The 11,825-nt window shown below is 37.3% G+C and overlaps 1 protein-coding gene across 5 annotated transcripts in view; it reads right to left on the bottom strand.

The window, feature by feature from the left end:
* CTNNA2 (catenin alpha 2) overlaps positions 1 to 11,825 on the bottom strand; it is a 1,108,364-nt gene that overhangs the window by 230,766 nt on the left and 865,773 nt on the right. For all 5 annotated transcript variants that reach the window (XM_045446647.1, XM_045446648.1, XM_045446649.1 and 2 more), the window contains exon 9: positions 8,155 to 8,307. In XM_045446647.1, the coding sequence (XP_045302603.1) occupies positions 8,155 to 8,307 (153 nt within the window). The remainder of the gene's footprint in view (positions 1 to 8,154; positions 8,308 to 11,825) is intronic.

The following is an 11,825-nucleotide window of genomic DNA, read 5'->3' as shown; positions in this document are numbered from 1 at the left end:
ATGCTCCTGAGGCAGTGGGCTGGGGAGACATGACAGCAGAGTTAGGGGCACTACCTCAGGAGCATCATGACAGAGTCTGTTCAGCTTCTCTTAAGCCTGTAAACAGCGATGTCTTTCTACTCAGTAGAAATGGGAGTTCTCCGCATTAGTCCTTCTTAGATTTGAGGTTCCTTCTTTGCAGTAATTAGGAAATTAAATAAGCACAATGCCTCTTTAGTGACCCCAAGAGGCACCTGTTTAGGGACCTTCAGCCCCTGCAGCCATGCTATTAAAATATATTATCCCAGAGCCAAAAAGTTGGCAGTATCCCTGGCTGCATTCATTATTTTATTCACTCTTTAGGCAACATCTATTTATTGAATACCTGCTATATGCTAACTACTCAGCCACATGCTATGATTTAGTTAGGAATCAATTAGACATGGCCCCTTTCTAAAGGAACTGCTTATCTGGCAGGAGAAATAGCATACAATAGTAGAGCTGGATGTGTGCAAATCAAAAGTAAATAGTGTTCCCTGAAAATAAAAAACACAGGGAATTGATCCCACTCAGGGACATGATGTTTGAGCTGAAAGCTGAACAATGATTAGAAATGAGAGGAAAAAGTAGAATGGGGAGTCTGCTGGGAAATAGACAACCTAAGCACAAGCCTGGTGTGGAGGGAGCACGGCACATCCCACAAGTGGAAGACGGTCTGTGTGAGGCTGATACCTTGTGGGAAGTAGGAGAGGGCAAGAAGGCTAGTTAGAGACTGAAGAAGGGGCCAGATCATGCAAGCCCTGCATGGGTCTTTATTATGTTGGTTTTTCACTTAAGAACAATAGGAAGTCTCTGAATGGCCTCAGGCAGGAACACTGCATGATCAACTTGCATTTTTGAAGTTCTGCCATGTGCAGAAGGGTCTCAAGGAGGACCAGGCATATGAGAGATGACTGTTGGGAGGACACTGCAGTCTGACAGACAATGGCACATTTAAGCTTACATACAAACCCTTTTGTTGCTCATGGTAGAGACGTAGGGGGAGAAATAGGAGAAGCGCCTCAACTCTGAGTCAGAAAGCAATGGAAGGGATAAAACCAGTCTGGAGGCTCTGAAAACAGCTGTATTGATTCTGCATCTCATTTTCCAGATTAGCTTGTATTTTCTTTGTAACAATGCTTATTTTGCCCACATTTTACATCCACTCTGCCCTTACCCAGACTGCATCACTTTGGTACTAAGTTGGCATACTTTGCATTCCATTTCTCGACAAGCCTTGGAAAGGAGGTACAACAGGGGTCCTCTGATCAGCTCTGATCACACCCTCAGAGTCACCTTTACCTTGAAGCCCTCAGCCAGCCTTCAGAGGGGATGAGTTAGCTGGATTCTGGAGATGAGGCAAAACAGCTACATTGAAAATAATTCATTTCTACTGGTGATATGTCCTATAATGGCTGATATTATAGATCCCAAAGCATCATAGCTGACCTGTTAAATTCTCTTAATCAACAAACCCTGGTGTAAATTCACCTTGTCTTCATTAAATGTTACACTGTGGGGAAGAAAACCATAAAATTTCACTTGTTAAGGTAATTATGAAAGGCCAAATTATTTTTTTCTGATTCATATTTTGCTAATATTTTATTTGCACTAAAACTGCCCTTGTTACAGATGTTCTAAGGACCACACCATAGTGTTATAGGTTGTGACACCTTCCATTGACTTCATCCCGCTGATCTCTGTGAACAGCAAATACCAAACTGGGAGAATGTGGCACAGAAATATGAGAAAAAAATCATACAAATTGATGGAAAAGTAGATATACTATAATGAAATTCAATAACTAAAAAAATGTTGAAGAGCTAAAATTATCACCATTGATTCAATGATTATTTTATGTAATCATTCTTAATTCAAAATTATCTGAAATATAATGCTTATGTAATTTATACTAATGGCAACTCAGAGCTCCATCAGAAGTTCTTAAATAGGGATCAAATGTGCCCTGGAAGGATTGTGAGGTGGTGTTTGGCAGAAGGGCGCGCTAAGCGAAGGAACTACAGGAAATGGACGAAGCACTGGGATGGTTATTTCAATCCAATCAGAACTGTTGTTATCAATTAATGTATTTCTTTCAGGTATGGAAGCTCAATATTTCCACTGAAAAAAGAGATATCTGACTAAAAATATTAATGAAACAAAGAAAAGCCCCTGCAAACTTACCTAAACCAGCTCTCTCGGGGATTTCTAACTCCAGCCATAAAGGAGTAGCCAATAAGAGACACACTCTCTGGGGTTCCTGCGATGCTCAGTCAGTTAAGCTTCTGGCTTTGGCTCAAGTCGTGATCTCACAATTCCTGGCTTTGAGCCCCACATCAGGATCACTGCTATCAGCACAGAGCCAGCTTTGGATTCTCTGCCCCTTTTCCCCTCCCCTGCAAGCACATTTGCGCTCTCTCGCGCGCAAGCGCGCACGCTCAAAAATAAAGAAACATTAAAAAAAAGAGAGACTCACCCTCCTGCTGAGAACAACTAGAAATACAGCATAAAAATAATTTCCTTGAAAGCATGAGACAACTGCCAAGGGAGTCACAAACCACACTTGCTCAAGAAGACATGTTCATTGAGGGTCCCTAACTTTGTGCATTTCACTTTTCTTCCCAAACATTTGTTAATTCTGTGTTGAAAAAGAAACCGAGACACCACATAAAAGGTTGTTGCTGAGAAGAAGATAATTATTTAGAGTTTCCAACAATCTCATAGATCTGGAGAGGCGAACACTGGAATCCAGGACATCCAAGAAAGCAAAGGTCTCAGAGAGAAGGGAGGTTCAAAGACTGGCACCTGGTCACAGGTTTTTTGTTTGTTTGTTTGTTTTTATCCTGTTAAGATCTTTCTCTGTTACATTACACATTAAAAGCATTCAAAAAGCAGAACCATGTTTTCAGCCCTATCATGACAGGAAAACAAAAACTGGAGAAATTGCTTCAGAAATAAGTTGAGATACTTAGTAACACATCTGGTCCTCGGCTGGCAGCCCCATTCCATAGTACTGGGGTAAAAGAAAGGTAGCTTAAACCTAAAAAAGGTTAAACTAGGCTCAGATCATGTCAGTCTTTGGATTGAAATGATCTATCTCTCTGCTGCTTTTTTTTGTTTGTTTGTTTTGTTTTCAGCTTTTATTTAATTCCAGTTAACATACAGTGTAATATTAGTTTCAGGTGTAAAATTTAGTTACTCAACACTTCCATACAATGCCCGGTGCTCATCACAACATCTGCTGCCCTTTAGGGTACAGTGAATACTTTCTGGAAAGAGAAAGCAGTAGCCTAACTACAGAGTCGGAATGTTGGTTATCTGCCAAAATTCATGTGTCGAAATCCTAATGCCCAATATGATCATATTGGAAGTGGAGGCTTGAGAGGCTCTAAGGTCAGGAGGATGGTGCCCTCATGAATGGGATTAATGTTCTTACAAAAGACTCCTGAGAGATCCCTTACATCTTCCACTATGTAAGGACACAGTGAGAAGGCACCTGTTATGACCCGGGAAGAGGGTCTTCACCAGAATGCATCCATTATCCTGCCTTGCCCTTGGGACCTTTCAGCCTCCAGAACTGTGAGAAATAAATTTCTGTTGTATATAAACCACCCAGTCCAAGGTATTTTCTTCTAGCAGCCCAAAACACTAAAACACAGATCCTTTATATTTTTTCATAAAAATGTTTGCCATTCAATAAAAAATTACCTAACATGTTTTTTTAAAAGGCCATAATCAAGATAAAAATCAAATAATAAAAACAGATGCTATAAAAAAAGTCTGCCTCCATTTTGGAAGCCTCATAGAGCTCCATAACAGCTTAAACAAATTCAAATTCAATTAAATGAAACATTGCACATTTCATCAAACATTAGGGGTGAATCATAATTCAGGATCTTACTCCATTTTGAATGTTTGACTGCTGAAAGCTCTTAAGCTCCACTCTTCCCCCTTTCCATCTTGTCCCACAACTGGGCAACCTCGTATGAAAGCCCACCTTTTTTTCGATGCCAAAAGGGAAGTTTGAACCATTCAAAGCCCAGGTCACACATGGAGGTCTCGACCCCAGTCCACCCCTCTAACAAAATAAAACCCAAAACCACTTTTTCTTGTTTTTGCTGAAGCTACTCAGGACTAGCTTGTGTGCCTTCCTCAAAAGTCCTTTTTTATGTCTAATGAACCCGCTCACCCCCTCTGTTGGTATGCTGCATCATCAGTCTCTAAATGCAAGCCACTTTTTCTGTGTGGGTGGGGAAGAGCTGCCCTCTGTGGGGCAACTATAAAACACAAAAGAAGTTGACCTAAATGTTGGAGTTCTTTGATTTGGACTTTAAAAATAACTATGATTAACATATTTTTTTTAAAAGAGATCTAGTAATGAATTTTACTAGAAAACCAGAATCAATTAAACAAAACAAGAATTGGCTATAAATTTTAAAACAATTGAAGTTAATAAATCAGTTTCAAGAATACTGGACACAAATGGAAGCAGGATGAGTGAGCTAAAAATTAGGTCAGTAGAAAATAATTAGATAAAAGCATAGCTTAGGGAAAAATTAAGCCTTAAATGCATATATTACTAAAATAAAAACGGCTAAAAATCAATAATGTGATTGTTGATTTTGGAAAGTTAGAAAAACAGGAAGTCATACCAGAAGAAAGCATAAAAACTATAAAAATAACAGCATAAATAAAATAGAAAACAAAGAAAATCTACAAACCTTAAAGCTATGTTATAAAAAATAATATTAAATTTATAAACCTCTTGCAGAACTGAGAAAAAAAGAGAGAAGGCACCAATTACCACTATAAAGAGTAAAAGAACTTAAATAATAATGCAGATACAGATTCATTTTTACTTTTAATGTTTATATATATTTTTGAGAGAGAGAGAGACAGACAGACAGAGCATGAGCAGGGGAGGGTCAGAGAGAGATGGAGACACAGAATCCAAAGCAGGCTCCAAGCTCTGAGCTGTCAGCACAGAGCCTGACACAGGGCTTTAACTCATAAATGATGAGATCATGACCTGAGGTGAAATTGGATGCTTAACCCACTGAGCCACCCAGGCATCCTGACACAGATTAGTTTTAAAAGGAGAATATTATACATAATTTTATGCCAAATAACTTGAAAATTAAATAAAAATAACAAATTCCTAGAATACAATTTATGAAAGCTGACACAAAAAGAAATAGAAAATTTTAATGGTCTTACGTTTATTAAAAATAATTGAATCTGCAATGTGTAAACCTTTCCTCAAATAAATACCCAGGCTCAGGTTGCCGTATTGGTGAATTCCTCCAAACATTTAAAAAACTAAGTAATGGCAGGCTTTCTGCTCTTTTTTTTTTTTTTTTTTTACTCTTTTTTTGAGGAAAAGCATAATTTAGATACCAACACTTCTGAAGGATATTAACGGAGACAAAAACAAACAAACAAACATTTAATTGTCTCAAAATGTGCAGAAAACTTGCTTGATACAATTCTATATTCTTAGTGAATGAGCAATAAAAGGGAACTAAATTAATCTGATAACATTATCTACAAGAAGTCTAGAAGAAACAATACAATTGGTAATAACACATTAAAATTTTCTCATGGAGATCTAGAAGAAACAAAAAAAGTCTATCACCACGATATCATATTGAAGGTCCCCACTAGTACAACAATGGGAGGAAAAAAACAAGGTATAAGGATTGGAAAAGAAGAAATATAACTGTCATAATTTACAGACAGCATGATTGATATAAAGAAAATCCAAAAGGAAACAGTCAAACTTCTGGAATTAGTAGGTGGACTATCAAAATCAATGGGTATAAAATCAACATATTAACCAAATTTCTCATATTACAGACACAAAAACTAAGGTCTAAAAAGATGCCCATTTCTATTTAAGTACTTTTTTTTCTTTTCTTTTCTTGTGTATTTATTTATTTATCTTAGAGAGACAGAGAGGAAAAAAAAACCAACAAAACAAAACATGATCAGGTAAGGGGCAGAGAGAGGAGACAGAGAATATGAAGCAGGCTCTGGGTTGTCGGCGCAGAGCCCGATGCAGGGCTCAAAACCATAAACCATGATGAGATCATGACCTGAGCTGAAGTCAGACACTTAACTGACTAAGCAACCCAGATGTACAATAAGTACTTTCAAAATTAGAAAACTAGTGACTTTCAGCCCAGTGAGCCAGCTTTTTTTTTTTTTTTACATGTATACATCAGCAATATAGCACTTGTTTGCAGGACATAACCTACAGAAATGTTTTGTTTATTCTAGTTCCTCTCCAATCAGGCCAGTCCCATCCTAGTCCCTATATTATTTGGGCATGGAGACATTCCACAGTGCTGCTGCCTGCAGTGACCACTCAGGGGCAATAAAGGGAATAACTGAGGGAAGCAAAACAATGATTTTCTGAACCATGGAGTTCTGACTGACCTTCTGCTTCTGCCACAAGTTGAGGGTCAGGGATCACTCACAGTGGCTGGTCACCTCTACAGTGAATCCTACAGATGGGATGAGGGGAAATGGTGACTGGGTCCAGGGTCTATCATAGGAGAAGGGAGAATGAGTAGACATGAGGGCTACTTGGGCTCACATTTACACAGGGCATCAAGTTTGAAGCTCAAGTGTTATCTCAAATGAGGCTACATACAGGATTACGGAATGACACAGACAAGAATGGAAATAGGATATGTTTATCACACAACTTTGAACTCATGTCCCTTCTTTCTGTCCACAATGTCTACAACACATCATTAATTAATGCTTTCTATAAGTTTTGCAATTATCTTGTAAACAATGAAGTTACATTAATGTGATGGTCTATCTCTATGTTAATACTACTATTTTATTACATATGAATATTTAAAACTTTCGTAGCATTCATTCGGCATTATTTCTTTTCTTCTTCCTCCTCCCCTTCCCACTCTACCTCTGCTCTTTTTTTACCTTCTCTTTCTCAAAACAAGGAAGGTCAACCTTGAGAAGACTCTGGCTTCCTCAATGGCTAAGTGAACTCCTGCAACATGTAGGTGGAATGTGAGGGGTGATGGAGTTCTTGACTTGCAGGTGGAGACAGAGCTAGAGAGACTGCCTTGATGTCATAAGTAGGTCTAATTTTAGTTCCAGGCTGGTGTTGCCTCAAGACACTGGGATTATGGAGGGAAGTTCAAGGGTTCAAGTGTTCCAATACTCTGGCCCAGGGTTTTGCACACTCAACTTGATGACTGCTGCCATGGTGAATTAAAGTGGGGATATACCAGAGTTTTGTTGTTGTTTTCAAGTGCTTACAGACCGGCCCTGATAACTATTCCCTAACTTTGCCAGGATCTTCACCCCTCCTAGACTCTTTTCTTCAAGCACACACACTTTCTATTTAACATCTCTTAAGTTTCTAGTCAGACCACATCACTAAATCCAACCTTTGCCAAGCTGTTGGTTTTCAGCTCCTAGATACAAGCAGCCTGGTTATCAGTTTACTTTCATTTTGTTGTCCTTGAATAATATTTTTCCAATATTACATAGCACAATTCTGCACTTATAAAACAACCTCCAGAGATTTCTCTAACACATAGAATATACTTACGACTCTGAAATTACACTCCTCCAACTGTCCCAAGATCTTTCATCAGGAATCCCAATATCTCTTTGGGGAAAGTGAGATGCTTTTTTCACTAGCATATAATGTGGCCAGCTAATCTAGGCTGAGGGGCATGGAGTGGACAGAAGGATAAGGAGGAAAAAAAGGGAAGCATTTAAACCTCCATTCGGCAATTTTAATTCTATTCTCTCAAATCAAAGCTAGCATTCGGCACTTTGGAGCATCCCTTCTACCTCTCCTGCCTCAGCTTCTACCTATTGTTCAGGAAAATTAGGAGATGTGTTCCAGAACATGTTTAGAATTGTGATATAGAGAAAGGAAAGAATACTGATAACCTGCTTCTGGTTAGCAGATGGAATCACGAGAAGGGTAAAAAAAAAAAAAAAAAAAAAAAAAAAAAGGCAGCATCCAGGACTTTATTTCTCCAGGAAAACCAGAAAACCATAGAAGGGCTGTCTACTGAAATTCGAAAGGGCGTGTGTAGACACTAAACCCATCAATAAGTTCTATTCTTCAGGCCTCTCCTGACTTACCTCCACCAGCTTGTTGGCATGCTCACGGAAAACTTGGGCATATTCCTTCACTTCCTTTTCGTTCCCACTCTTCGCAGCCTCAATGAGAACTAGCAAAGGGACGTTGGTTTCCAAGAAAGAATCAGATATGTGATCCATCACTGCTTTCCGAAGCTGCAGTAAAAACAAAAACAAAACACACACAATTAAGGAATAGAAGAATGGTATTTATGAGTCTATTACTCACTTAGCAATATGGATTAAATTACTGCCTGAGAATAAAAAATTTTTCTAAACTCTGCCCAGTTCTCATTATCCATGGAAATAATGTTTCAACTGTTTTTAATTTTCCCAGTGCTTATCGTATCAAAAGAAAACAGAGATGATTGATACACTGTTCTGAATTAACTATATTAAATGTTAATTTGAAAGTTACATATGTGGCCTTTAGCTTAATATATTATAGGCCCTCTCCTAAAGAAAGTCTTTTTTCCTCCTTCATTGGCCCAAATGTCTCCCTTCAAGAAGTTTTGAATCATGATATAGCTCAAGGACTCAGAACTTAGTTCAAGGCTCATTAAAAATGGAGAAATGTAGGCATCAACCAGCAAATGGGGGCAGCTTTAGATAAGGGTTGGGCCTTGAAGCTACCCTTAAAATCTTACCGTTTTGCAGTAACCTGTCCTTTCTACATACATTATTTGACTTTGATAGAGTGGAAACATGAAACCTCTCACAATCTCAAAAATGTTTCTGCCCAAGTACTATGATGAGATAGTTGCTGTGCTCCAGAAAGAAGTACTTAGAATTATTCTTTAAGGTAAGTAAAAATAAACATATCCGAATATGTAACAATGCATAATTACATATCATTTCCACATTGTTAAAATGGGAAGCAGGGCAGCTGCATGAAAAAAAAAGAAAGAAAGAAAGAGAAACTTTACCTGAATAATTACCTCAGTGCTGCTTTGTTCATGATTTTCAGGATGTGTACAGAGAGAAAACACCCAAATAAATGCAAGTGAAGATGGTAAACAATGTGTATGTTTTCCAAACAAATGTACCTATTGAGGAGTATTCAGGCAAATCTTTTAGTAGGGTGACACGTGCATATCTATTATTGGTCAGAAGAAGGAGAACTTTGAACAAATTACAAATTTCCATTCCTTTTTGCACGAACTACTGTAAGGTACGTATGTGTGCAATCTAACTTAGTTTGGTTTACCTCTGAGTTGGGCTTGGTATTTCACCACATAAAATACATAAAGTCTATGCAAAGTTAATATTAATTAGTGACTTATTTGGCAGCATGTGTTAAACTACAGCTCAGGAATAATGTTGGTTATGGGTTAGCTCATATATTCTGGATACATACAATGTGGCAGATACTCAAGTAAGATCTTTACATACTACATCATTTAAATTTTTTTTAATGTTTATGCATTTTTTTGAGGGAAAGAGAGAGATAGACAGAGCATGAGCGGTGGAAGGGCAGAGAGGAAGGGAGTCACAAAATCTGAAGCAGGCTCCAGGCTGCGATGCTGACAGCTCTGAGACTGACGTGGGGCTCGAACTCACCAAATGCAAGATCATGACCCGAGCTGAAGTTGGATGCTTAACCAACTGAGCCACCCAGGCACCCCAAGATATCACATCATTTAATCCCCCAAACAACACCATGAGATAGGGATCTTTCTTATATAAGTTTTTTTTCAAATGAAGAAAATGGGACTGAGAAATATGAAATAATATGCCTATAATTATAAGGTAGCAAGTGGAAGAGCCCATGGCCAGAAGGTCTGAAGGGAAGAGTGCAGTGAGCACTTAAAATTGATCTGCCAAGCCTCTCTTCCAGGACAGAGTCCCACATGAAGGAGAAACTATTGGAAGTATAACCAAATTGAATTTGACAGGGACAACAGAGGTAAAAGAAAAAGGCCCAGAGGAAGTGGGGAAGTGAGCAGAGAGCCAGGTTATGTCACCAGCCAAGCAACCATATTTTTTAAATCAGACAAAAATAACAGAAGTGAGAGCTCTGTAAAGATAGAATAGCTAAGTCCATCAGGCCTCTTTCTAAACCTTCAAGGAAAGTGAGTTCACATAAAAATGAACAACTTAAAATTATCAAGGTCAAAACTCATATAAAGTTAGTATAAGAAAAATAAGAATAAGGAATGTAATATTCCTTATACACAGTGAAACCACGCCAGAAACATATACTTGTAACACAGATTAAAACTGTAAACTATCTCAAAAAAATTCAAATACACTAAAAAATTATATAAGATATTAAATAAGACATAAATTACAAAAAGAAAAAAATATATACAATGAGGTCATGAAACTTAAGAATTATAAATTAAAGAAAAATCTTTTTTTTAAAAAAAGAAGACTGAACAAGAATGAATAAATACAATAGCAAATGCCTTAAGAGAAATGGAAAGAGGAAAGAAGGAAAAAAATAAAATCCAGAAGAAATTCTTAGAAAAATATTTTAAAAGATTTAAGGAAAAGTGACAAATACTGAAGATAGACAAAAAAAAAAAAAAAATCAGTATTTGGCTACCAGATGTCCTTGAAGAAGAAAAGCAAAACAGAAAACAAATGCTAAAAATCATAATTTATGAACACTTTCATATACATATAAATTACATTCTGAAAGGATATATCATGTACCTAGGAAGACTAATGCAAATTGTCAGGCAAAAAAACTGGATTCTAAATAAAAACAGGGGAAGAAATCCTTGTGTATTTAGACAAATAGAACAAATGGTTCATACAGGAAAGAAAATCAAATGATCATCAGACTTTTCAATAGCAAAGGTTTATGCCTGAAGAAAATTAAGTACTATAATTTAAGATACTCAAGGAAAGAAAATGTGAGTGAAGAATTTTACAGCCAGCAAAACTGACTTTGAAGAATAGAAGGCACAGACAAAATTTGATCAATGTGCAAGAACACAGAAAATATTGTTCTCATGAGACTCTGTCAGAGAATCTGTTAAAGAAAGATCTTTAACAACCAAAATAACTCAGAAAACATCAGCATGAAACTGACAGTGAGCATTAGGTATATACTTGTTTGTAGAACTAAGACTATATGATGTTTAAATGAGGGAGATTGTCGTATGAAGCAGCTACATGGCTCTGGCAATGAAGATACAGTACAACACTGTAAACAAGAAGAAAAAGGGAATAAGATATATAAAAATATTTTATCTGTTCTATGTAATTTTAATTATGGTGGTAGTATTACTATTAGTGTTCTAATACTATTGTGTTTAAAGGCAGAAGAAAGCAAACGATTAGTCATGAGAAGTTATCTCTTATCTCCTATGCTCTTGTTAATGAGGAGTAATGGTGTGGAAGAGAGAAGGTGACATATAGAAGAAGTTTGGGAAAAACCCTATATCCCTAGATCTGAAGAAGAAATGTCAATATGAACACAAGATTTTAAAACACACACGCACACACACACAATTTCCCAGTTCTGTCCAATGAAAAGGCCTAAAAACAATGGCAGCCCAATGGCAATGAACACTCTGAAATACAATTTTCCACTAAAACAAATCAGGGCTTCTTGCAGAAATGGCTAGAACTTTGAAGCTGAAATATACCAAAAGTCCTGAAATATCTTATTATGCAAAGAGTTATCAAAGACTACTAGGGTCATGTTAAAATAACTCAGGAGC

This window comes from Leopardus geoffroyi, chromosome A3 (genome assembly GCF_018350155.1).
Source record: "Leopardus geoffroyi isolate Oge1 chromosome A3, O.geoffroyi_Oge1_pat1.0, whole genome shotgun sequence".
NCBI lineage: Eukaryota > Metazoa > Chordata > Mammalia > Carnivora > Felidae > Leopardus > Leopardus geoffroyi.
This window is presented reverse-complemented; position numbering and strand designations above follow the sequence as displayed.